The sequence below is a fragment of the Elephas maximus genome, chromosome 21, assembly GCF_024166365.1.
Source record: "Elephas maximus indicus isolate mEleMax1 chromosome 21, mEleMax1 primary haplotype, whole genome shotgun sequence".
NCBI lineage: Eukaryota > Metazoa > Chordata > Mammalia > Proboscidea > Elephantidae > Elephas > Elephas maximus.
Genome location: NC_064839.1, coordinates 35,423,666 through 35,450,026, shown reverse-complemented (window position 1 = coordinate 35,450,026; position 26,361 = coordinate 35,423,666). Strand labels below are relative to the sequence as shown.

Sequence of the window (26,361 nt, the reverse complement as noted above, 5' to 3'; positions counted from 1 at the left end):
CTAGTGACCAGCTGGGAAGCAATGCTGTCCACTTCTGCTTCTTCATACTCCAAGCAAAGTACAATAGTCCTCGCCGTCTCTAGCTTATAAGAAAATATTAAAGGGAGCCTCTCAATAAATAACAGATTCTGATTGCAATAAAAAAGCTAAGTTCAGGGAAGGGTTTAGGGAAAACTCCTCTAAATGGGAAATAAAAGGGAAAAACCCAAAGGTTAACACTGTTCTTAAAAATTGCAATAGTGCATAAAATTCATAACCTACATTTAGTATGAACAATAACCATCACACTACCTTCCATCATAAGATCTTAAGAAAAGCATTTGTTTGAAATTCTGTCTACTAACTGGGGAGATGTGAGAAATTCCTCCTGGTTTCTTCCTAAGCTTTGAGATGAAGTTGGCAAGTACAAGAACAATGAGAAAGTCTCCTAGACAAAGAGAACAGAGGAGACAGGGCCAGGGACTATATAGTCCTTTAATCAAGCAATAAGTGACTATGAATAAGTTTGCCTAGGTCATCTTAAATTTGATATGCTGATAAGGGATCACAAAAAGGCTGAGGACAAAAAGCTGTAGTTCAACATCATAGATAAGATACCCAACTAAAATTACAGGAGCAGATGATCTCAACATAGGCTGTATGAGAGGGAGATGAATCAGAGCTCTACCAACTTGTGTTGCTTCATTGATCTGCTCCTAAACTCAGCTCCTGTTTCTCCAGACAGGCAGTCTGAGATCCTGGAGCAACTTTCCATCCAGGTATGAAATATCTAAAAAAAAAAAATAAGGCGAAGGGAATTAACAGTTTTTGAACTCCTATTATGTGCTCATTGGGCTGGATTATATCCTAGTTACTTTGTATAAAATATTTTATGTAATCTTCACAATCATTTGACTGAAAAAGAATACAGAAGTTTAAAAGGTATGCTATTTTCCTGACATCTATAAATGGTGAGCTCCTAGTTCTGCATGGCTCCATACCATGCAGGATACAACACATTCAGTGGCATAGATTTAAGCTTGGGTATATTCTGTGTTTTATTGACTACGCAAAGGCATTCGACTGTATGGATCATAACAAATTATGGATAACATTGTGAAGAGTGGGAATTCTAGAACACTTAATTGTGCTCATGAGGAACCTTTACATAGATCCAGAGGCAGTTGTTCGGACAGAACAAAGGGATATTGATTGGAAAGGTGGGCGTCAGGGTTGTATCTTTTCACCATACTTATTCAATTTGTATGCTAAGCAAATAATCTGAGAAGCTGGACTATATGAAGAAGAACGGGGCATCAGGATTGGAGGAAGACTCAGTATCAACCCGTGTTATGCAGATGACACAACCTTGCTTGCTGAAAGTGAAAAGGACTTGAAGCACTTACTAATGAAGATGAACGACCACAGCCTTCAGTATGGATTGCACCTCAACATAAAGAAAACAAAAATCCTCACAACTGGACCAGTGAGCAACATCATGATAAATGGAGAAAAGATTGAAGTTGTCAAGGATTTCCTTGTACTTGGATCCACAATCAACAGCCATGGAAGCAGCAGTCAAGAAATCAAAAGCCGCATTGCATTGGGTAAATCTGCTGCAAAGGACCTCTTGAAAGTGTTGAAGAGCAAAGATGTCACCTTGAAGACTAAGGTGCACCTGACCCAAGCCATGGTATTTTCAATCGCATCATATGCATGTGAAAGCTGGACAATGAATAAGGAAGACCGAAGAAGAATTGACGCCTTTGAATTGTGGTGTTGGCGAAGAATATTGAATATACCATGGACTGCCAAAAGAATGAACGAATCTATCTTGGAGGAAGTACAGCCAGAATGCTCCTTAGAAGCAAGGATGGCGAGACTGCGTCTTACATACTTTGGACATGTTGTCAGGAGGGTCAGTCCCTGGAGAAGGACATCATGCTTGGCAGAGAACAGGGTCAGCGGAAAAGAGGAAGACCCTCAATGAGGTGGACTGACACAGTGGCTGCAACAATGAGCTCAAGCATAATGATGATTGTAAGGATGGCTCAGGACCAGGCAGTATTTTGTTCTATTGTGCATAGGGTCACCATGAGTCAGAATCGACTCGATGGCACCTAACAACAACAACATATTCTGTTCAATAGTACCTCTTCTTACCCTAGGAGATAGGCAACCCTGGCCTGTTCTGATCACCTTGACCTACAGGTTTCTGGATCTTTTGCTTTCTCCTAGACCATAATAAACCACTGAATCCCTAGCTTTCACCTTGATTTTAGCTTCTAGGCTATGACTATACCAGCCCGTGATAGCTACATATACAGCATCCTTCTACTGCTGAGGAGATATTGCTGGGGCAATATCATGGAAGGAGGCATGTATGAACAGCCAGCATGTTAAAATAACATGAGAAACAAAATTCTATGGGGGTCAGGACTTCTAATTCCACCATTTTTGCTAATGGAAAGGACAAGTACGGGGTCCACAACAGTGGATATATAAAAAATAATTTACATCTTCAAGATTTTTTGTTATTTTGTAGCAGCAGATTCACCTCTCTAATTACATTTTGCAATTTGCTCTCTCCTCAGAATTTGAGAGAGCAAGAGAAACCTGACTGATATTAAATATTTTAGAAGCTAATCTGTAAAAGTAATCAATCTTACATGAATGAGCTGATTGCTCATTGTGTTTTAACCAAAATCAATTATTACCCTCCAAATAAGAAATCTAGAATAACCATTCAGGCTTTTTTTTCTGATAGTCTGAGAATAATTTCTAAGGTTTTTTTTTTTTTTGAGAAGTGTTGCTTTTGACAATAACTGAAATCTAACAGGATTAACATTCCTTTTAGCTATACCCTGAATGCAAACCTGATAATACCCAATGAATTAGCAACAGTCCCCCACTCTCAACTGAAAAATGCATTCCTTTCATAAAAGAATTTTAAATTTCTTCAAATGAATAAATTAATACCTTACTAAGCAGTATTAAAGGATTTTATGCCCATGCCTCCTTAATACTTTCTATTTGCCAATTTACCATTTTTTTTCTATTCAGCAGCACATCAACATCACAAAAATAAGTTAGCCTGCTGCTGCTTTAAGTACAAATCTACATTTAAGAGTGTTTGCAAGTTGTAAAACTGCAACTTTTTGGTTCAGTTCATTCTCTCCCATTTATTAGTGTTAATAAGTAATCTTCTAGTTCTGTGATATTAATACCATTACAATGTTAACACCATACAAGATGCTTAAATAAAACGTAAAGAAGGTATCAAAATCCACAAAATAAGAATCTGATCACATATAATACTTCATTATTCCTGGTGACAACTTTTAGGCCAGGATGTAGTTTTCCTATGGCTTTCCTGAATATACTGCTTTAAACCAGGCCTTTGGAGGTCTTGAAGTGTGATGGGGAGCTACTATAAAAAAACAATGGAGAGAGACAACTTGATTTATCTGAGATTTCACAGAGACAACACTGTGGAGGGGAAAAAAATGAATTTGTGGCAGCAGTATTTGGTTAAAGTTAAATACATAGTGGTCTTCTGCCATTTTCCCCCAAAGAGAAGTAATGAGGATATTTAGGCTGCAAGAACTTTCTCAGTTAGATGAAGGCAAAGTAATAGCAAAGAAAAATAGTTAATACACAAAAATAATTTCAAGATGGATCACAGGTCTAAACTTAAAACTCAAAATCATAAAGTTTCTGGAAGTAAGCATGGAAGATTTCTGTGACCTTGGAGAACCCAGGCAAAGATTTCTTGGACAGGACACAAAACACTAACCATGAAAGAAAAAATTTCTGCTTATCAAAATCCACCATTAAGAAAATAAATGGATGATATGATCCCATATATAGAAAACCCCAAGGAGTTCACAAGAAAACTTCCAAAGCTAACAGAGCAATTTAGTAAATTGTAGGGTACAACGTCAACAACCAAAAATCAGTTGGGTTTCTATACATTAGCAATGAGAAATCTGAAAGGAAAATTTGGGAAAAAATTCCATTTACAATAGCATCTAAGAAAATAAAATACCTAGGAATAAATCTAACCAGAGACATGGAGGAGTTATACAATGAGAACTATAAAAAACTTTTGAAAGAGATTAAAGAAGACTTAAATAAATGGAAAGATGTCCCATGTTCATGGATTGTAAGAGTTAATATTGTCAACACTACTCAAAATGATCTACAGATTCAATGCAATCCCAATCAAAATTCCAACAGCCTTTTTTACAGAAATAGAAAAACCAATCCTCAACATTATATGGAATGGCAAGAGGCCTCAAATAGCTAAGCCAAAGTTGAAAGACATACTTCCTGATTTTAAACCATATTATACACCTAGGGAAACCCTGGTGGCTTAGTGGTTAAGTGCCATGGCTGCTAACCAAAAGGCTGACAGTTTGAAATCCACCAGGCGCTCCTTGGAAACTCTATGGGGCAGTTCTACTCTGTCCTATAGGGTCGCTATGAGTCGGAATCGACTTGACGGCAGCGGGTTTTTTATACAGCTACAGGAGCCCTGTTGGCGCAGTGGTTAACAGCTACAGCTGCTAACCAAAAGGTTGGCAGTTTGAATCCCCCAGCCACTTCTTGGAAACCTCATGGGGCAGTACTACTCTCTCCTTCCTATAAGGTCACTATGAGTCAGAATCGACTTGATGGCAATGGGTTTGGTATACAGCTACAGTAATCAAAACAGCCAGGTACTGATATAACAATGGACACATAGACCAAAGGAATAGAACTGAAAGTCTAGAAATAAACCCACAGACACATCTATGGTCAACTGATTTTTGACAAGGGTGCTAAGTTCATTTGATGGGGAAAGAAGAGTCTCTTCAATAAATGGTGATGGGAAAACTGGATTTCCACATACAAAAAAATGAAACAGAACCCATGCCTCACACTATACACAAAAACAAATTTAAAATGGATTAACAACCTAAATGCACAAACTATAAACACTGTCAGGCCTAGTTTTTAAACATGGATTATCTAGTTACAAAAGTACAAATAGTAAAAGACAAAATAAATAAATGGGACCGCATAAGAAAATGAATAGATAAGCTACAGACTGGGAAGAAATATTCACGACACATACAACTGACAACAGGCTTGTATGCAGAATATATAAAGAAATCCTACAAACCAACAATGAAAAAATAAATAACTCAGTTAATAAAAAAGGCCAGATATATGAATGGCCAATAAAAATGTGAAAAGGTGCTCAATATCTTTATTCACTGAGGAAATAAAAATTAAAATCACAACGAAATACCATTTCATTCCCACTAAAATGCTTACAATAAAAAGAGTAGGAACACCTAATGTCTACAAGGATGTAAAGCAACTGAAACGCTCGTAGAGTGTTTTTGGGAGTGTAACATGGAACTTCTACTCTACAGAGCTGTTTGACCATCTCTTACAAAGTTAAACACACATCTACCCTATAACCCAGCAATTTTACCCAAAAGAAATGAAAACATGTTCACTCACACAAAACATTGAACAAAAATGTTTGTAACAGCCTCATTCATAACATCCAGAAACTGGAAATACCCCACATGTCCATCAACAAGAGAACTGTGGTATACTCGTATAATCAAATACAATCAGTATTAAAAAAAGAATCAACTGCTAACGGGAAGGTTGGCAGTTTGAGTCTACCCAGAGGTGCCTGTGAAGAAAGGCCTGGCAATCTACTAAAAAATCAGCAACTGAAAACCCTATGGAGCACAGCTCTACTCTGACACGCATGGGGTTGCCACAAATCGGAACAGACTCAACAGCAACTTTTTTTTTTTATATGATCTTTTTATACTTGCTATTCAATGTTCTGTATTATTCTATCCTTCTTAAACAAATATATAGAATACCAACAATGGAACTGGTACTTTCCTAGGTGTCAGGAACACAATGATGAATAAGGTACAATTCTTTCCTCAAAGGACTCAGTCTAGAGGAGCATGCCAGTGTGCTAATTCTAATAGAGATACATATTAAATTTTTTGTAAAAGAAACTGACTCGCCACCTTGTCAAAATATTCCTAACATCTATTTTGCAACTGTGAGTGATTATGTTTGACAATCATGGCCAACACAAACAAGCGTAATAATTTATGTAAATAGTTTGCCCTTTTCACACTAAAAAAGGTAAAGAAGAATAATTTGATATCTTATTCCTGGACTTTGGCCTTTCTTTGCAATATTCACTAAGATTACAAATCTTCACTGCAGAAGTCTTACCCTCATTCACTAAAGAACAATAAAGAAACTTCAAGTTATACAGTATCAGTGGCAAAATTAATTGTAATCTAGATCGTTCACTATTTTTCTTAAGTGATTATCTTCTGCTTAGTGAAAACGATTGCTTTAGTAAATGCTGCCTGTGTTGGCCTAAAGGAGATCGGTTGATAGTTATTAAAAAGGTGGAACAGCAAAAGCTGATTTATCTGCAAATCCATAACATAAAATTTTTACCTGGCACTTCCGTGCATCTCTAGAACAACAACATATGAAAAATCAGATATTGCAAATGCTAAAGTTCCATCTGAATTATTAAAGAATCCATTATATTTAGAATGTTGTTAATGTTAAAAATCATTTGATTATATTCTAATTCTCTGACAATCCTTATATTTGTATACAATCAACTGGTGGCACTGTGGTTAAAGTGCTTGACTGCTAACTGAAAGACTGGTGGTTCAAAACCACCAGCGGTTCCGTGAGAGAAAGATATGGCAGTCTACGTCTGTAGAGGTTTACAGCCTTGGAAATCATACGGGGTAACTATGAGTCAGAACCAACTTGACGTCAACGACAGTGGGCATATTAACTACAACTCTCCATTCTCTAACTATCCTATATTTAGAATTATAAAATATTACAGCTGGAAGAGATGATATTTTTAATAGATAAGAGATGTAGGTTTGTAATGCTGAAATTATTTCTTCCCAAGGTCACACACAGAGTTAATGGCCATCAAAAATGCTTTGCTTAAACAGCCTGGTACTGGTACAACAACAGGCACATAGACCAATGGAACAGAATTGAGAACCCAGATATAAATCCATCCACGTATGAACAGCTGATATTTGACAAAGGACCAGTGTCAGTTAATTGGGGAAAAGATCGTCTTTTTAACAAATGGTGCTGGCATAACTGGATATCCATTTGCAAAAGAATGAAACAGGACCCATACCTCACACAATGCACAAAAACTAACTCCAAGTGGATCAAAGACCTAAACATAAAGACTAAAATGATAAAGATCATGGAAGAAAAAATAGGGACAACCCTAGGAGCACTAATACAAGGCATAAACAGAATACAAAACACTACCAAAAATGATGAAGAGAAACCAGATAACTGGGAGCTCCTAAAAATCAAACACCTATGCTCATCTAAAGACTTCACCAAAAGAGTAAAAAGACCACCTACAGACTGGGAAAGAATTTTCAGCTATGACATCTCAGACCAGCGCCTGATCTCTAAAATCTACATGATTCTGTCAAAACTCAACCACAAAAAGACAAACAACCCAATCAAGAAGTGGGCAAAGGATATGAACACACATTTCACTGAAGAAGGTATTCAGGCAGGCAACAGATACATGAGAAAATGCTCTCGATCATTAGCCATTAGAGAAATGCAAATTAAAACTACGATGAGATTCCATCTCACATCAACAAGGCTAGCATTAATCCAAAAAACACAAAATAATAAATGTTGGAGAGGCTGCGGAGGGATTGTAAAATGGTACAACCACTTTGGAAATCTATCTGGCGTTATCTTAAACAGTTAGAAATAGAACTACCATACAACCCAGAAATCCCACTCCTCGGAATATACCCTAGAGAAATAAGAGCCTTCACACAAACAGATATATGCACACCCATGTTAATGCAGCTCTGTTTACAATAGCAAAAAGCTAGAAGCAACCAAGGTGTCCGTCAACGGATGAATGGATAAATAAATTGTGGTATATTCACACAATGGAATACTACGCATCGATAAAGAACAGTGACGAATCTCTGAAACATTTCATAACATGGAGGAACCTGGAAGGCATTATGCTGAGCAAAATTAGTCAGAGGCAAAAGGACAAATATTGTATAAGACCACTATTATAAGATCTTGAGAAATAGTATAAACTGAGAAGAACACATACTTTTGTGGTTACGAAGGGGGGAGGGAGGGAGGGAGGGAGAGGGTTTTTTATTGATTAATCAGTAGATAAGAACTGCTTTAGGTGAAGGGAAAGACAACACTCAATACATGGAAGGTCAGCTCAATTGGACTGGACCAAAAGCAAAGAAGTTTCTGGGATAAAATGAATGCTTCAAAGGTCAGCGGAGCAGGGGCGGGGGTCTGGGGAACACGGTTTGAGGGAACTTCTAAGTCAATTGGCAAAATAATTCTATTATGAAAACATTCTGCATCCCACTTTGAAATATGGCGTCTGGGGTCTTAAATACTAACAAGCGGCCATCTAAGATGCATCAATTGGTCTCAACCCACCTGAAGCAAAGGAAAATGAAGAACACCAAGGTCACACGACAACTAAGAACCCAAGAGACAGAAAGGGCCACATCAGCCAGTGACCTACATCATCCTGAGACCAGAAGAACTAGTTGGTGCCCGGCCCCAAGCGATGACTGCCCTGACAGGGAGCACAACAGAGAACTCCTGAGGGAGCAGGAGATCAGTGGGATGCAGACCCCAAATTCTCATAAAAAGACCATACTTAATGGTCTGACTGAGACTAGAGGAATCCCGGCGGCAATGCTCCCCAGACCTTCTGTGGGCACAGGACAGGAACCATCCCCGAAGACAACTCATCAGACATGAAAGGGACTGGTCAGCGGAGGGGAGAGAGATGCTGATGAAGAGTGAACTAATTAAATCAGGTGGACACTTGAGAGTGTGTTTGCAACTCTTATCTGGAGGGGGGATGGGAGGATAGAGAGAGAGGGAAGCTGGCAAAATTGTCACGAAAGGAGAGACTGAAAGGGCTGACTCAATAGGGGGAGAGCAAGTGGGATTAGGGAGTAAGATGTATGTAAACTTATACGTGACAGACTGGATTTGTAAACGTTCACTTGAAGCTTAATAAAAGTTAATTAAAAAAAAAATGCTTTGCTTTATTTTTGTTCAAGTACCCTGTCCTCTCAAGCTTCAGTTTGGAACTGAAGTATTTTTGGTATTGAAGAACCAGGTAGTTTCTACAGCTACATCCACAGGGTTGGAGATCCCAAAGCCTTCTTTTTAGATTGAAGCACAGGGGAAGTAGGAGGAAATATGAGAAATAAAAGGAGAATAGTGGGAGGAAACTGATAGGTGGTAGAGGAATAAGATCTGAATAGATCTCCCTTCTCCCAACACAATCTCCTGAGAGAGAAGCAGAGATAAAACATTCTTCTTGTAAAATGTGTATGTGAAAATATGCAAATAAATACAACTGTCAAAGACTACCTGCCAGACCTGAGTGGTGAAAACAGCTTGGCAATACTTAAAATTATTTCACTTTTTTTATTTTCCAGTATAAACACTTTATACCAGTCTTGTGAGTACTGTTATTATTCTGTACCCTAAAATAAAATGGAGTTAAGTACAAAAATCAACTCTATTATAGTAGAAATGGACAAAGTAAATCAATATTAAAACATCTGCGATGAACACTGCTTTTCAGAAATTCACTTTAGTCTTTTTTGTTCGTGCTTTTGCAGAATTTATATCTGTGTGTAGGGCCACAGCCAACTTTAATTTCTTCAGTTACTTTTAATTTATGCTCATTGTAAAAATAAATGCATTTGTAATTCTAGAATGTAATTAGTAACAGTTGAAAAGACCAATAAAGAATATTTATTCTTAGTACTCTAAAATACTCTAAAATATGGATATATTACTAGCTGTTTTCTTAAATGTAGACACTCCTTATGGCAATGAAAAAAAACCTAACAATTCCTTTGCTCTTGTTAGGTGCCATCGAGTGGTTCCTACTTATAGCGATCCTATGTATAACAGAAGAAAACAATGCCAGGTCCTGTACCATCCTCACAATTGTTGCTGTTTCAGCACATTGTTGCAGTCAGTGTGTCAATCCATCCTGCAGAGGGTCTTCCTCTTTTTTGGTGACCCTCTACCTTACCAAGCATGATGTCCTTCTCCAGGAACGAAATACCTTTACTAGCCAATAATTACCACTGAGTAAGGAGGCAAATCCATGACACTAATGTCCCCATCAAAGAGACTGTGTTTCACTTGGGCAAGAATTTGTAAAGGTGGATAGAGGTTGGAGAATGCTACTTTGTTAAAACTGGTGTTTTCCAAAAGTTAATAACATAGTAAAACATTAAAAATGAGAGAACTAACAAAAAATTTGGCTACAATAATTACAAAAGAAAAATGAGTTTTTACATTAAAAAGCAGTGGATGATGAATAGAGTTATAACATTAAAGAATTAGTATCATTATTACTAATAAAATATTAAAATTATTAATAAGTAGGTGCTCCAGAATCTTGAAAATTGGCTATTTCATCCAATGTGTTTGCTGGAGTTTGAACATCACTTGCTTGTTCCTATCTTTGCCCTTTGGACATGCCACTTCCCTTACAAAGAATACCTACATCTTCCCCACCTTCCACCTTATTCCATGTCCCTCCCTTCTCTCATCTGACTCAAAACACATTCTAATATTACTTGCTCCTTTATTCCAAGCTCTCCCAGCTTTGTCTGTGATTTGTAATGTATGAAATACTCTGCGTTCATTTACGTCTAGTTAGTTTATTAGTGTTTGTAAAACCGTTTCTGGTATTTCTTAAAAGTAGAGTCTCCGTAAACGCATATTTTCTCTCCATTTCTCCCAGAGTACCTTTCCTAACAGGGTGTGGGCATTCAATATGAGTTGATTAATTACATACAGTTCTCTATTTGTGCCCAGAATGAAAAATTAGAGACAAAGATGGATAACCTCTATACAGATGCAATAACACAGAATCCAGAGCACAATTACCTACACATTAACCCAATCATCATAATAAATCCTGTTAGTCTTTGGACTTGCAAGCAACTTAATCCAAGCTGTTCCGTCAGAGAGGTACTCTATTATAATGGTTAAAATAGCAAGAGCTGTGGAGTCTAACAAATCTAGGTAACTAATCTTACCTCTACCACCTACAAGTACTGTGACTTTGGCCAAATTATTTAACCTCTCCAGAATTCAATTTCTTCATATTTAGAATGGAAATGACACTCATAGGGCTGTTAAAGAATAAATTGTGCTAATGTATGCAAAGTGCTTAGTAGAGGAAGCTCTCAATAACGGTCATTAGTTTTAACAATAATTTAGTAATAACAATAATTATTAATTTTAACAATAATTTAGCTATAAAACATTTCAAGCCTCAACATCTGCCTTGTTATAGTGGACATGAGTTGTTTTTTTTTGTTGTTGTTGGCCTAGCAACCACCCATTCCACATAGCTCTGTAAGGCTGCCAACCTTGATATACCAGGCAGGGTATATGACCTAGGCCTGGTTAATCATAGTCTCCAACTTGGCAAAAAGATGGGGTAGGTAAAGCTAAAGCAGAGCTAATCAGAGTCCTTCCCTGAGACTGATATATGGGTGCTAGAAAAAAACCTTTTTTTTTTCTAAACAGGGGTTATTAAGTTGGTGCAATATATTCCTAGAACTGCTGGTGCCATCTTATGTTACTGCACAGGGTTAGACTCTCCACAGCAGATGAGGTGGCCAAGATAATTTGAGCCTTTGGATCCCACAGTACCTAAACCTAGATCTACTCCTAGTCTTAAGAGTTACATGAGGCAATACATTCCACTTCTGCTCAAATTAGGTCAGTTTGGGGTTTCTGCCGCTTGCAATCAAAATAATTCTTACCAAAAAAAAAAATTGATAGAAAGAGCCCTGGCTCCACAGGAGAAAGACCTGGTGATCTGCTTCCATAAAAATTACAGCCAAGAAAAGCCTATGGGGCAGTTCACTGTCAATGGCACCCAACAACAACAACATTTTTATAGACAAAGTAAAGATTTTTCTCAGTCCTCATCTCTGAATTTAAGGCCTATTCCTAAGCTCTTTATATTTGTGTTATCCTAGCTGTAAAAATATGATCACAATGCATACTTGCAAAGTTGCCTGAAATTTACAGAAAAGTTCAAAATACCACCAAAATAAATGCTGAGAATAATTTATTACTCACTTTTAAGTGTCGAGAATTTTTAAAAAGCTTCAACTGCTGACCAGTACCCAAGCAAATTTATTCTTCTGGCTTCCTTTTACTGTAAAGTTTTTAAATCTCTTAACTAACATGGTACTTTCCCATTTAATCTCTATCAGTATTTTCTGATTTTACAACAATGCAGTGGACATCTGTGGTTTCTGTCTGCCTAGCATCCTTCCCCTTTCTTCTGAGAGCATCACCTCAATTGACCTTTGAGGAACCAACCCTTTCCACCTTCAGTCCATGTGGTTCCAATGGAGTTGCCCCATTCCCTGGCTCCAAGGGTGAATTCCTGACCTAGGCCTGGCCAATTGAAACATTCCTTATATACCCCTTGGCTGCATGACTGGAACATGAATGAGTGAGATCCAGTATTTGGAAAGAGAGTATACAAAGACATCAATTCTCTCCAAATTAATTTATGGATTTAATCCAATTTCAGTCAAAATATCAAAGGATTTTAATGATAAAATCATTCCAAAGTTCATCTAGAGAAATAAGTGAACTATATCATACAAGAAAAATTTAAAGAATAACAATAGATTATTTAAAATTTTTCTTGCCTGGTACAGTCCACTTGAATTGTTATTATTAAATGCCATCGAGTTGGCTCTGATTCAGAGTGACTGATATACAACAGAATAAAACACTGCCCAGACCTGTACCATCTTCATGGTTGTTGGTATGTCTGAGTCCACTGTTTCGGCTATTGTGTTAATCTATCTCATTGAGGGTTTCCCTCATTATCACTGACCTGCTACTTTACCAACCACGATGTCCTTTTCTAGTGATTGGTCTTTCCTGATGATGTGTCCAAAGTAAGTGTGCCAAAGTTTCATCATCCTTGATTCTAAGGAATATTCTGGTAATATTTCTTTTAAGACTGATTTCTTGGTTTTTCTGGTAGTCCATGGTATATTTGATATTCTTTACCAACACCACAGTTGGAATGCATCAATTCTTCTGTCTTCCTTTTTCACTGTCCAGCTTTTACATGCATATGAAGTGACTGAAAAGACCATGGCTTGGGTCAGGTGCACCTTAGTCGGCAAAATGACATCTTTGCTTTTTAAAACTTTAAAGAGGTCTCTTGCAGCAGATTTGCCCAATGCAATATGTTATTTGATTTCTTGACTGCTGCATTCATGGACACTGATTGCTCATCCAAGTAGGCTAAAATCATCAACAACTTCAATTTCTTCTTCATTTATCATGATATTGTTTATCAGTCCAGATATGTTACAAAACATTCAAAGAGAAAATCCAGAATTAGACTCCACCATATAAAAAATTGAGTACATGAAAAAGGTGCATTTCAAATCAATGAGAAAAGGACAGGTCACTTTTTGGGTGGCAGATATGTAGTACGTGTACTCTACCCCACCCTCTGGCATATTCACTGCAGACATCACTAATAAATCATAGCACTATTTCCTGCTGAACCCAGCTATGACTTTGGAATCTTTCCCCAGGAGGCATTCCAGGCAGGCAGCCACTACCAATCTATCAGAACTAAACATGCAAGCGGATTATCTGACAAATAATGCTGAGACAACTAGTTAACTATTTGGAAAAATAAAAGTTAAATCTCTACCACATACCACAGCCAAAATAAATTCTATGTAAAGAGTTAAATGTAAAAAATGAAACCATAAAAGGACAAGAACACAGCTGATACAGCAGATATGCTCAGAGAGAAAGAGAGAAGCTCTGAGTTGAGGAGAAAGGAGAAATCAGAGTGAGCTTTTCCTGGATTCCCGAGACCTGTCGGCACCTTTACAACATCCCTGTGCTTTTATATAAGTTTAAATAGATTTCTATACTTTGAAATCAAAAGAGTTTTGAATAAGACAAATGTCCTTTCTTTTTTAATTTTGCTAGTTGGATGTCAACTCATTTTTAAAAAGTATATTTTAAACTTTTTCTGGGTCTCTTTCAATAAAAAATAAAAACTTCCATTTTCCATATGTGAGGAGCAATATTTTATATATATAACAGATTAATTAAATTGAAAGATATACTACCTCAACTTTCTCATCTCTCTATCCCATTAAGTTTACATTTTATGAAGTCTTCTAAATAATCCATAAATTTAAAAACAAGAGGGTCATAAGACAATAGAAAAACGTTGCAGAAAAGTTAAAAAAAATTTGCACTTCACATATCTTTAACTAGCAATATGTCAAAGCATTCTAGTAATGTCTTGGGAGTCAGGTCACAGAAATAAAACCAAGTTTGAGTTTTGTAACTCTTTTATTCTTTTTAAAAGGGAATTCTACTGACACCATAATCATTGGCACTTCGGTCATATAAAAAATTACTTCAGGAATAATTTTGTTTTATGCTGAAATTGAACACAAATTTTATGAAGGAATCAGTTCATCTTTCTTAAAGAGGCACTTAAAGTAACTAAATCACTTGTATTTCCCTAGACACAAAATATTAAACTCACAAGAACATACTATCCATTCTCCAGAGGAAGCCAAAAGCTTTCTTTAATCTAGAAAAAAGACCCTATAAAGGAAAAATATGCTCTCGTTCTGTGTGACCAGTTACAGGGTAATGTTTAGAAATAAAAATTTTTCTCCTTAATCTCCACAGCCAACAGTTATGTCACATAAGCGCTTTATAACAAAGCTGAACGATATAAGCGTAACACCCTCCCAATTATTCCATTCTTTTTTTCCCCATTGGTAACAGCCATTCTTCTACTGTCCTTGGACAGAAACCTCAAGGCTAATTCACTACATCCAATCTGTCTCCATACCTTGTCATTTCTTCCTTTAAAACACTGGCTGTCCGCAGTGGGATACAGATCCCAAATTCTCATAAAAAGACCAGACTTAATGGTCTGACTAGAAGGACCCCGGTGGTCATGGCCCCAGACCTTCTGTTGGCCCAGGACAGGAACCATTCCCAAAGCCAACTTTCACATGAGGATTGGACTGGACAATGGGTTGGAGAGGGATGCTGGTGAGGAGTCAGCTTCTTAGATCAGGTGGACACTTGAGACTATGCTGGCATCTCCTCCCTGGAGGGGAGATGAGAGGGTAGAGGGGGTTAGAAACTGCCGAAAAGGACACGAAAACAGAGAGTGGAGGGAGGCAGCGGGCTGTCTCATTATGGGGAAAGCAACTGAGAGTATATAGCAAGGCATACATAAGTTTTTGTGTGAGAGAGTGACTTGATTTGTAAACTTTCACTTGAAGCACAATAAAAATTTTAAAAAAAGAAAAAAAACAAAACAAAACCAGTGGCTCTCCATTTTCCCCTCCAATGTTCCTGGGAGATCAAATGTCCATGCTAGTAACAGAGGCTCATTGACACAGATTCTCCACAAGTATCAAGTTTTTGGGTAAATGGGCAGTTAGGAGGAGGCAGTCTAGGTAGAAAAAGGTCCCCAGTAAATTCTGCTATGTCCCCTTGCAAGAATCATCTGCTTTAAAATGTTCCTTGAATCAAATCTTCCCTTCTATTCTTATTGCCACTCCTCACTGAAACCCAATGAAAGCCCTTATTACCTCTAGTTTGGATTACTTTTTACTACAACAGCTGTAGTTTCTCCTACCTTTGGTTTTTCCCCTTTGCAATCCAGTGCATCCACTGCTGCCAACCAAAAATTCTGTTCTCATCATGTCACTTCCTGGCTCAGAAACAGACCGCATCGGTTTTCGCCCTCTCTCCTATCTCTTCAACCTCTCTCCCTCTCTGCTGGCTTTTTCTCCTTGCTGTAGAAATATGTCCCAATTCTTTCCCATTCAAAACATTAACAGCCACAAAAATAAAATCTTCCTTGGATGCTTCATTTAATTGTTCTTTTACTTTGCTGAGAAACTTTTTTTTTTTAAAGTGAAGTCTACTCACTGCCTTCTGCTCCCATCACTCCACTGACGCTATTCTTACTGAGAACTCCAACAATCTTGTTCACTAACTATCAAGTCCAATGTACTCTTTTTAGTTCTCAACTTTCTTGGCTTCTGTAGCATCTGAAGATGCTGATCACCTCCTCTTTCTTGAAACTCTTGCCTCCCTGACTTCCACTGCACCATTTCCTCCAGACTCTCCTCCTAGTGTCCCCCACCATTCCTTTCCAGATGCTTCTTCCTCGACCTCTGCTTTAAACGTTGGGGTTCTTTCTTGGTTCTCCTTCTCTTTTAATCTGTACTCTCTCTTGATGATTTCATCTACACTCATGGCTTCAATTACCACCTCTACCTTGACATTTCATAAACCTTCACCTTAGTTCTAACATTTCTCTTGACTACAGACCTGTACTTTCAATCTGCTAAAGGCCTTTTCCATAAGGATGTCACACCAGCAACTCAAATTCAACATGTCCAAAACCAAACTTCTTATCTTTACCCAAAAACCTAGTTCCTCCCCCACTCAGTCTGGTTTCAGTCTACCCAGTTTTTGAAGCCAGAAATCTGGGGGTTATCCTCCATTTCCCTCTCTCCCTCAGCCCCCAAACAAACTGATCATTTAGTCTAGTCCTGTTGTTTCTATCTCCTTAATATTTTTCAGGTTTAAACTGGCCCAGCCAGTCTCACTGTCCTTATAGTTCTAGAAGAGCCTCCTAACTGCTCTCCCTTATCTTATGTCTTGAGCTCTTACATTCCATCTGCCACTCTGAACTTTCTAAAGCATGACTCCCTCATTTAAAGCACTTTGGTGGCTCCCATGCCTATAGCAGTGGTCTCTAAAACTTTTTGACAGTACACACCTATTGGTAAAAATTTTAGTAAACACTTATATGTATACTCAATCTATAAATATAAATGCATATATATTATGAAACATAAAAAAGTAGAAATAAAGAATGAGATAAAGATGAAATAAATACATTAAAATACACCTATCATTAGCTACTATATGGCTCAAAGTAAAGTATACTCTTAGGGTGAAGTTCTTTATTAATAATAAAGTATAGAAATCCATATTTCAAAGTCTTCTTGAAAATACCAGTTTTTAGGCCGACTTCTTCACAGAGATGATTACCTTGAAATGTGAAAAAGAGCTCCCATGAGGAGTAGAACGGCAGCTCTACCTTTTTCTTATCACTTGCAGTGTTAGAATTATCTTCAATCCATGGTTTCTTTGCGCAAATCTTTAAACTACTTGTCCGCTTTGTAAAGATTTAGTTAAAAGCAGATAATGTAACATAAATCTACTCAACCAGGTTCAAGTAAACTATGATATGTTGCAATATGATAATGGATTGAATTGTGTCCCCCAAAAATGTGTCAATTTGGTTAGGTCATGATTCCTAGTACTGTGTGGTTGTCCCCATTTTGTGATCGTAATTTTATGTTAAAGGGCATGGAATTGTAACTCCCTTACTAAGGTCACATCCCTGAACCAATGTAAAGGGAGTTTCCCTTGGGTGTGGCCTGCACCACCTTTTATAAGAGATAAAAGGAAAGAGAAGCCAGCAGAGAGTTGTTGTTGTTGCTGTTAGATGCCATGGAGTTTGTTCTGACTTACAGTGACCCTATGTACAACAGAGGGAAACACTGCCCAGTCCTGCACCATCCTCATAATTATGGTTATGCTTAAGCCCATTGCTGCAGCTGCTGTGTCAATCCATCTCATGAAGGGTGTCCCTCGTTTTCGCTGACTCTCTAATTTCACCAAGCATGATGTCCTTATCCAGGGACTGATCCCTCCTAACAACATGACCAAAGTATGTGAGATGCAGTCTCACCATCCTTGCTTTAAGGAGCATTCTGGTTATACTTCTTCCAAGATAGATTTGTTAGTTCTTTTGGCAGTCCATGGTATATTCAATATTCTTCTCCAACACCACAATTCGAAGGTGTCAATTCTTCTTCAGTCTTCCTTATTCATCATCCAGCTTTCACATGCAAAGGAGGCGACTGAAAACACCATTGCTTGGGTAAGGTGCACCTTAGTCTTCAAGGTGACATCTTTGCTTTTCAACACTTTAAAGAGGTCTTCTGCAGCAGATTTGCCCAGTGCAATCTGTCTTTTGATTTCTTGACTGCCGCTTCCATGGGTGTTGATTGTGGATACAAGTAAAATGAAATCCTTGACAACTTCAATCTTTTCTCCGCTTATCATGATGTGGTTTACTGGTCTATTTGTGAGCATTTTTGTTTTCTTTATGTCAAGGTGTAATCCATACCGAAGGCTGTGGTCTTTGACCTTCATCAGTAAGTGCTTCAAGTCCTCTTCACCTTCAGCAAGCAAGGGCATGTCATCTGCATGACACAGGTTGCTAATGAGTCTTCCTCCAATCCTGATGCCCCGTTTTTCTTCATATAGTCCACCTTCTCGGATTATTTGCTCAGCATACAGGTTGAATAGGTATGGTGAAAGGATACAACCCTGACGCACACCTTACCTGAGTAGGGGACCTCATGCCACCAAGAAAGAAGCACTGGGAGCAGAGGGCATCCTTTGGGCCTGGGGTTCCCATGCCTGAGAAGATTCATGACAAGGACCTTCCTCCAGAGCCAACAGAGAGAGAACGTCTTGCCCTAGAGCTGATGCCCTGAATTTGGACTTGTAGCCTACTAGACTGTGAGAGAATAAATTTCTCTTTGTTAAAGCCATCCACTTGTAGTATTTCTGTTATAGCAATACTAGATAACTAAGACAGTCATCATTACTAGCCCCTCTGCTTTGTGAAGCTTCCACACTTCCCTCAGGACATCACCTTGTGAATCAAATGTTTTATAGCATGGATGATCATATAAGATTAAGTGAAAGAATCAGTGTCATCTATATATTAAATATTAATAAAGCTCAATTTCACTTTCTTTTTCAGCTTAAAAAAAACTCCATTTGGAGACCACTGCTTGGCAATGCATGAGGCCCTTTCTAATCTCATTCCTGTCCTCCTTTATTGCCTGCTTTCCTGGCACACACTTCCTGTACCTTACCCATGCTGAATTACTTCTTTCAACACACCAGTTACTTATCACTTTCTTGGCTTTGACATGCTATCTTCTTTGTACTTCTACCTCTGCGTCCAGGGTACCATGTTTTCACTCCTATTAAAGCACTCAAATAATTGTTTCCATACTACCTAAAGGGCAGGGATTATCCTCAACTTTGAATTCCCAGGATGTACCACAACACCTCACTTGCAGTAGGTTCTTAACAAATGTTGACTGACAGAATGAAAAATGTCCAAGTTCCTCTGGCTGGTTCTCAAGGTATTCCATAATCTGGCTCCAATTTATCTACCCAACTTTATCTTAGTCTCCCAAATCCATTTCAGTTAGCTGTTCTCCTCACTACCTTAAACAGCAGTTGCTGCCGAGTCAATCTCGGCTCACAGCAACCCTGTAGGACACAGTAGAACTAACCCATAGGTTTCCAAGGAGAGGCTGGTGGATTTGAACTGCCAACCTTTTGGTTTTAGCCATAGCTCTTAACCACTGCACCACTAGGGCTACAATCTTGGCTGCTAACCAAAAGGTCAGCAGTTTGAATCCACAAGCCACTCCTTGGAAGTCCCATAGGACAGTTCTACTCTGTCCTATAGGGTCGCTATGAGTCAGAATCGACTCTATGGCAGTGGGTTTTACCTTATCTTGAGAGCTGTACTTGGACTGCCTTCCCTCCATCTACAGAGAAGCAACCTGTCCTTCAAGCCTCAGATGAACTTCTCCTTTTCCCATGAATCACATAAAACTCTTCCATTCCCCACTCATCATTCCTTTCAGAGAACTCTTGAAGAGTTAGTACTACACATTTTAGCAATTACTCCCTATGTGGTAGCTTTTCTCACCCCAATTTCACTCTAAGCCCTTTGGTGACAAGGACCACCTTCAAATTCTTTTGCATTCTGATTTCTCACAGCACCCTGCAACATGATGATGCACAGAAGATGCTGCTTAAAGATCTGACTGGTGGTAGGTAGCACAGTACAGATGAGAAAACATTGGACTGGATTTTGGTCCAAGTTCCACCACTAATTTGTTAGGTGACCTTAAGCATGTCACTTAACCTCTCTGGTCTTTATTTTGTCATCTATAAGATGAGGCTTTACATTTTTAAAAATCTCAGGCAAGATTTTCCCTCTTGGCCAAAGGAAACATTAAAATTTCTCCCTAAAAATTAAGGAAAATTCTATGAGAACTTGTGTAAGTCACTTAATCTCAGTGAATCTCAGTTTAATCATCTATAAAGCAAAGATAAACAGTCCACTCACCTTACAAGGCTGTGTAAAGATCAAATGAGAAAATACAGATAAAAATACATAGATAAGCAAAAACTAATCTCGATAAAAATGCAAGGCAATGTTATACTTTTGTGTGGAAAATGCAAGCAAATGGCATTATTTATTTTTCAGTTAGAACAGGGTGCTAAGTAACTGAACAACAAATAATGCCGCTTGCTTGCATTTTCCACAAAGTATAACATAAAAAAAGTGCTAATGATGCCGACTGGCTCCTTGGAATAGCCAGCTCAGAACAGTAGAACACTGTTCCATAGTCACATATACCTCACCCTTTATGTACAAAGGCATACACTTGGTCACGAGGTAGAGTAACGTTTATACATGAAGGGATAACACAGTAAGGAACACAGCAGCAGAGGCTATAGGCTGAGATCTACATTAAAGCCTAGTTATGGTCCCTGAAAACATTCTTAAAATTTTCATAACCACTCTGTATTAGAATTAATCAACTTCCCATATATTTTGGTAATAAGTTGGGGGTCATATTTTAACATGAAGGGAACTCTATAAGAAATAATCTGTTTATAAAGACATGGATTCTCATTTGAATTTTTTAATCACTCAAGTGAAACATAAAGAGACTAGCTAAACAAAAAGAAACAAGTACAAATGCATAAACATCCTGACAATTTAGTCATCCTTTAAGAGACAGATTAATGAATATACATGCAAAATCTCAAACAAAATGCAAAATATTTTCCCTAGGAAACTCTCAACTTGTCCAACATACACTAAAGAAAGTGGTCAGTGCAGGAATTGAAACCAGCTTCTTTAACTTAGAGAAAAAAAAAAAATTTTTTTTTCTCTTTAACTTAGCAGCCTAATAATGTCAGCAGTATTCGTTACAAGTCCCCCGACACACACACAGAAGTCTTATTATATATGACACTCAAAATCTCAGACCACCCTGGATACAAAAATTATTTTCAATTCTGAAGTTAAATACATGCCAGGCTACCTCTTCTACAATACTTCATCATTTTCTTTTCAGACGGTTGGATAACAATACTTCAGAATCATATTTAGGCAATAAAATATGATTTTCAACATTTTCCCAGTGAGAATTGCTTAAAAATATTGATTTTTCCTTAATATCATACCTCAAGCTGAACACTTTATACCATTTCCATAACCTCCTCTGGAACACTTCTGATGTGTAGTCTAATTCATTTAATCAATTTTACAGACTTAAAAATATAAATTCTAGAATCTTTCAGAATAAACCCTGTTTCTAACACAAAGGACAGTAAATTCAACATACGATATGTGATAGGTGAGTAGAGTCACCCCTTCATGCTCACAATCTGCATTATTAATACAAAGGCTATTTAATCTGCAGGTCTTAATATCAATGCCAAAAGTCACTAGCCAAAATACAAGTACACACCTACTGACAAGTTTTAAGGTTCTGAGTAGTAAAGTGTGAAGGAAGATGAAAAAAATCGAAGGGATGGGAAACTAAATGCAAAATTTAAAGATAAAAAAGTTGGCCTATGCAAGAGATGGTAGAAAAACAGCAAAACACGATTAGAAAAAGTTGTTTGCTTCCAAGAAATGCAAACTCATTCTGAACCTGTTCACCTAAAACAATTCTTATTCTTATTAGGTATTTCTTTTCAGGTAAAATGGACTGCTGGGTTTTAACAACTTGCTCTCCTGGCTATTTTGCCTGTGTCTGTTAACTCACAGCATACCTTCGTGACCTAATCCTACTCTCCTCACATAGTCTTTGGTTTTGTGTTCAGTGCTGTGTTCTCAACTCCCAAAAAAGTGCCTGGCACATAAATTGATGTCCAATAAATAACAACCTTTTTAAAGAGGTATTATTACCATCCTCGTTTTATAAATGAGGAAACTAAGGCTTAGCAAGGTTGAGTAACTTGCCTAGGGATACCACAAATGGTAGAGCCAGGAACAAACACAGGTCTGTCTGACCACAAAGTCCTCGCTTGTATTCAGCCCTCACTAGGCAGGGTAACTTTTAATGTCTCACACTTCTGTGTCTTTACTGGTGCAGCTCTCTCTTAGGGGAAGGCTCACTTCAAGCTTCAACTTTTCCATCAACCTTTTCCTGGGCATCTGTAAACTCTGGTTCCAATTAAGGATCTGTGTAGACCTCTCCCTCCTTTGTGCTGTGCCCCCTCCAGAAAGCACTTTAAGCCCTTTACTGTACTTATTTATCTCTCTCTTAAGTCAACTCTAAGCTTCCTGAGGGCCTCCAGCACATGGTTGTTAGTTGCCTTTGAGTCACTCTGACTCACAGTGATCTGGTGTATAACAGACTACTACCAGTCTCTCAGTTTGTAGTACTGTGGAGGCTTGTTATGATGCTGGAAGCTATGTCACTGGCATTTCAAATACCATTAGGGTCACCCATGGTGGGCAGGTTTCAGCAGAGCTTCCAGACTAAAACAGACTAGGAAGAAAGGCCTGGCAATTTTCTTCCAAAACCTAGCCAATGAAAAAATCCTATAAACCCTGGGACATGGTAGATGTTGAATAAATGTGTAATGAATTAGTGAATGAACAACCTCAACATATCCTTCAGATAAAATAGGTCCCTTTTAAAAAAAGGTTCTTTTAAAAAAAAAGGACCAGAGACTACAGTTTTCCTTGGCATGGAGGTGGCAAGGGCATGCCTGGAATTCCCTGCCCATACCACAAAAGAGCACCACTGTATGTTAAGGCAGTTTTCCAAGTTTTGAGACATCTAGTAAGAGGACAATGGGGTTTGGAAACTTTAAGGGTCAAGCATTAAATTTATCTTTTTAAAAGTGGATGGAACACCAACTCTTGATTTTAAATATTGTTTGTTTTAATTAAAATACTGTTCTCAGTGATTTTGCATATTTTGAGTACTTTTATTTTTGATTCCCCTTGGCTTAAAAATGCAATGCCATAAACCTACCATATTCCCTACACCTATAAGGACAAAAACTGCTTGTCTTTTACCAAATGGGAAAATAAAGTAGAACTTGTGTGTTTGATAAAGAGGCATTTAGTAAATATATTATTACACTGCCATTTGTAAACCCTCTTTCTAAAAGTACATGTGCCTATTTTAGGTTAATGAATACCAGGTAACATTTACTAAATACTTTTCATTTTACTGGTATGAATACCAGGTTCAAACTATAAGCAAAAACTATTTTTTGTTTTTTAAAAGTATGGTATGAAGGGTTTAACTGCTCATCACCACTCAGTATAAATAGTACTAAATTCAGTATTCTGCCTCTAAGAATTTATAACCAAATGTTTACCTTGACCAATTTCAAGGTACTCATTTAAGATTAAAAAATTTTTTCACACACTGCTCAAGTCACAATCTGTGCTTTTATCCCTTTTATTAACACTAATTTTTAAATTTCTTTTAGCCCCACCTAATAAGTAGGATATAAATAGGATTTATAAATAGAATATTATAAAGGTAGGACACTTAAATTTCACAACTGGAATATATTAAATCACTTACTTGCAAACTAATACTGTCTCAAATAGTCACACACAGATTTGGAAAAGAGTGAAAATCATTTTACCAAGCTGGACTCCTAGCCTCTCAGTCTGATTGCTTCCGCCCCACCTCATCCTTTCTCTTCTGTTCTTCCTCTGCCAGGAATACCATCCTGACTCATCTCTGCCTAAGTCCATTGCTTCCTTGGAGACCTGGCTCAAGATTCAGCTCCTTGATGAAGACCTCCCTCACTAGTTCCCATTTCCACTACTTTCTAATTTTGCATCCCCCTGGGATTTATATGGAAACCCTTGTGGCATAGTGGTTGAGCGCTATGGCTGCTAACCAAAAGGTCGGCAGTTCAAATCCACCAGATGCTCCTTGGAAACTCTATGGGGCAGTTCTACCGTGTCCTGTAGGGTCGCTATGAGTCGGAATTGATTTGATGGCAATGGGTTTTGGTTTGGGATTTATATGTAGTTTGCACTACACAATCAAGAACTTAGTTTTTTTTCCTCACTGTAAATTGTTTTTCATGTTTCTATCATTTCCCCAACCAGGGACCATGTAGAGACAGCATCTTCTACTTTCATATTCGCTTCTACAGGGGTGGCAATAAGTGCTTCTTCAATGACTGAATCACAAGTGAAACAAAGCCAATTGTTCAAAAATTTAAGTAACTGGGTTTTCAAATCACATTTACAATACTCTTATCATCTCCACTATGCATAGGTCCTTATAAAAGATGAGATTTAATTCTGCCATAGTTCCATCAATTCATCATAAAAGCCCCAGGTTACAGACCTACACGTATAATCAAGGTAAAGAATAATCCGGGCCATTCAAATATATCTTGTGATTTACCATTTCAAGTCGCTCATAAAAAGCTTCATAGTCTTAAAGCAGCATGCTTGTGAGTGATAGGGAGCTGGCACCAGCCTCTTGCAAAAGGGACAAAACTCTGTTTGGCAGTCACTGTTCAAACACGTGAGCCTCCACTGTTAAACAAGGCTCGTTAACCACACCAAACTTGCTGTTTCAGCGTTCTGGCTTCAATGAAGTGCTACGATCGCCTTAGGTTATTGTTGAGAGCCAACGATGGGTTAAATTCCCATACATTAACCAGCCTTTTTGGTGGTTTGCCCAAGTATCAGTGTGGATGGATTTTTTTTATAGACCCGCCCGCCCGGGGGAGCCAGAGGTGAGTGAAGAGCGAGCCACCTCGGTACTTCTCAGCAGGCAAACGCGAGCTGTTCGGGCTCCCTCAGCTCTTAGCGGCAGCTTATCGCGCAGAGGGGGGAGCTTCAGACGCGGCAGCTTTTTACTAAAACGCAGCCGAGTCTACCCTTAGAGACTGCACGCCACACTTCGGCGTCTGCCCAACTTTTCCTGCAAGGAGCATCAGCTTTTCCACATTCAAACCCTCAGAAGACGGGGTGTGGTAGAGACCGGCCACAAGCCGAGGGGAAGGAAAGCAGGCCCCGGGGGAGGGAACAAGCTCGCCCCGCCAAGGGCGCAGGGTGGCAGAAACAAAGTGCGCGCCCAGGAGCCCGACTGCCGCCGCGTCCCGCCCGCCCGGCCCCGCTCACCCTCCAGCAGCACCTCCTTGCCCGCGCGCTTCAGCGCCTGCACGGCCTGGTCGTGGGTGGCTTGGCGCAGGTCAGTGCCGTTCACCGACAGGATGGCGTCGCCCAGCCGCAGCGCCCGGCTCTGGTCGGCCGCCAGCCCCGGGAAGATCTTGGAGATGAGGATCGGCATCCGGTTTTCGCGGCCGCCCTTGATGCTGATGCCCAGGCCGCCCGCCTCCTGCTTCACCACTCGCACCCGGCGCACGGGCGGCGACGCGCCCGCCTCGCCCGCCGAGCCCCGTGGCGGCGCCGGCGGGCTCGGGGGGCCCAGGCCGCGGCTCGGGCTCCCGGGCAGCGAGTCGCCGGCTCCGCCGCCGTTCGGGAGGCCGTTGAAGTCGGCCGCCGCCGGCCCCAGAGCGGGCTCGGACTCGGCCGCCGCGGCGTCGCCCGTCAGGCTCAGGCTCTCGCCGCTCAGCTCGGCCACCACCCGGACCCAGCGCTCTCTCAGCAGCAGCTCCACCAGCCCCGCTTTGGTGGCCCGCGTCCACACCGCCATGGCCGGCCCCGCTCCCGCCGCCGCAGTCGCCGCAGCTACCCTCATTCCAGTCAGGCAGCCTTGGCGCTTCCCCCTTCCCGCCCGAGGGGGCGGGTCCGGCCCCTCCCCCGCCCGGGGTGATTCATTATTCATGAGAGGCCACGCCCACCTTCCGGGGTGGGGGCGGAGAGAGGCCGGCGGAGCTGCTTCCGGAAGGTGAGAAGTTGCCGGGAATCCGGTCCCTTGCCCTTCACCGGACGTGGGCAGCCAGCCCGAGCGCCCCTCAACCCCTGAGCTCTACCGTGCAGTCCCCAGGAGCTGCCTGGGCACAGAAAGCAACATCAGCTTCGAG

General features: G+C 39.5%; 1 protein-coding gene across 1 annotated transcript in view; it reads right to left on the bottom strand.

The window, feature by feature from the left end:
• The window catches only part of SNTB2 (syntrophin beta 2), a 124,511-nt gene extending 98,391 nt beyond the window's left edge, over nucleotides 1-26,120 (bottom strand). Inside the window, exon 1 of the mRNA XM_049863644.1 lies at nucleotides 25,496-26,120. Coding sequence (XP_049719601.1) covers nucleotides 25,496-26,075 — 580 coding nt within the window. The 5' untranslated portion in view covers nucleotides 26,076-26,120. The remainder of the gene's footprint in view (nucleotides 1-25,495) is intronic.
• Between the last annotated feature and the right edge of the window lie 241 nt (nucleotides 26,121-26,361).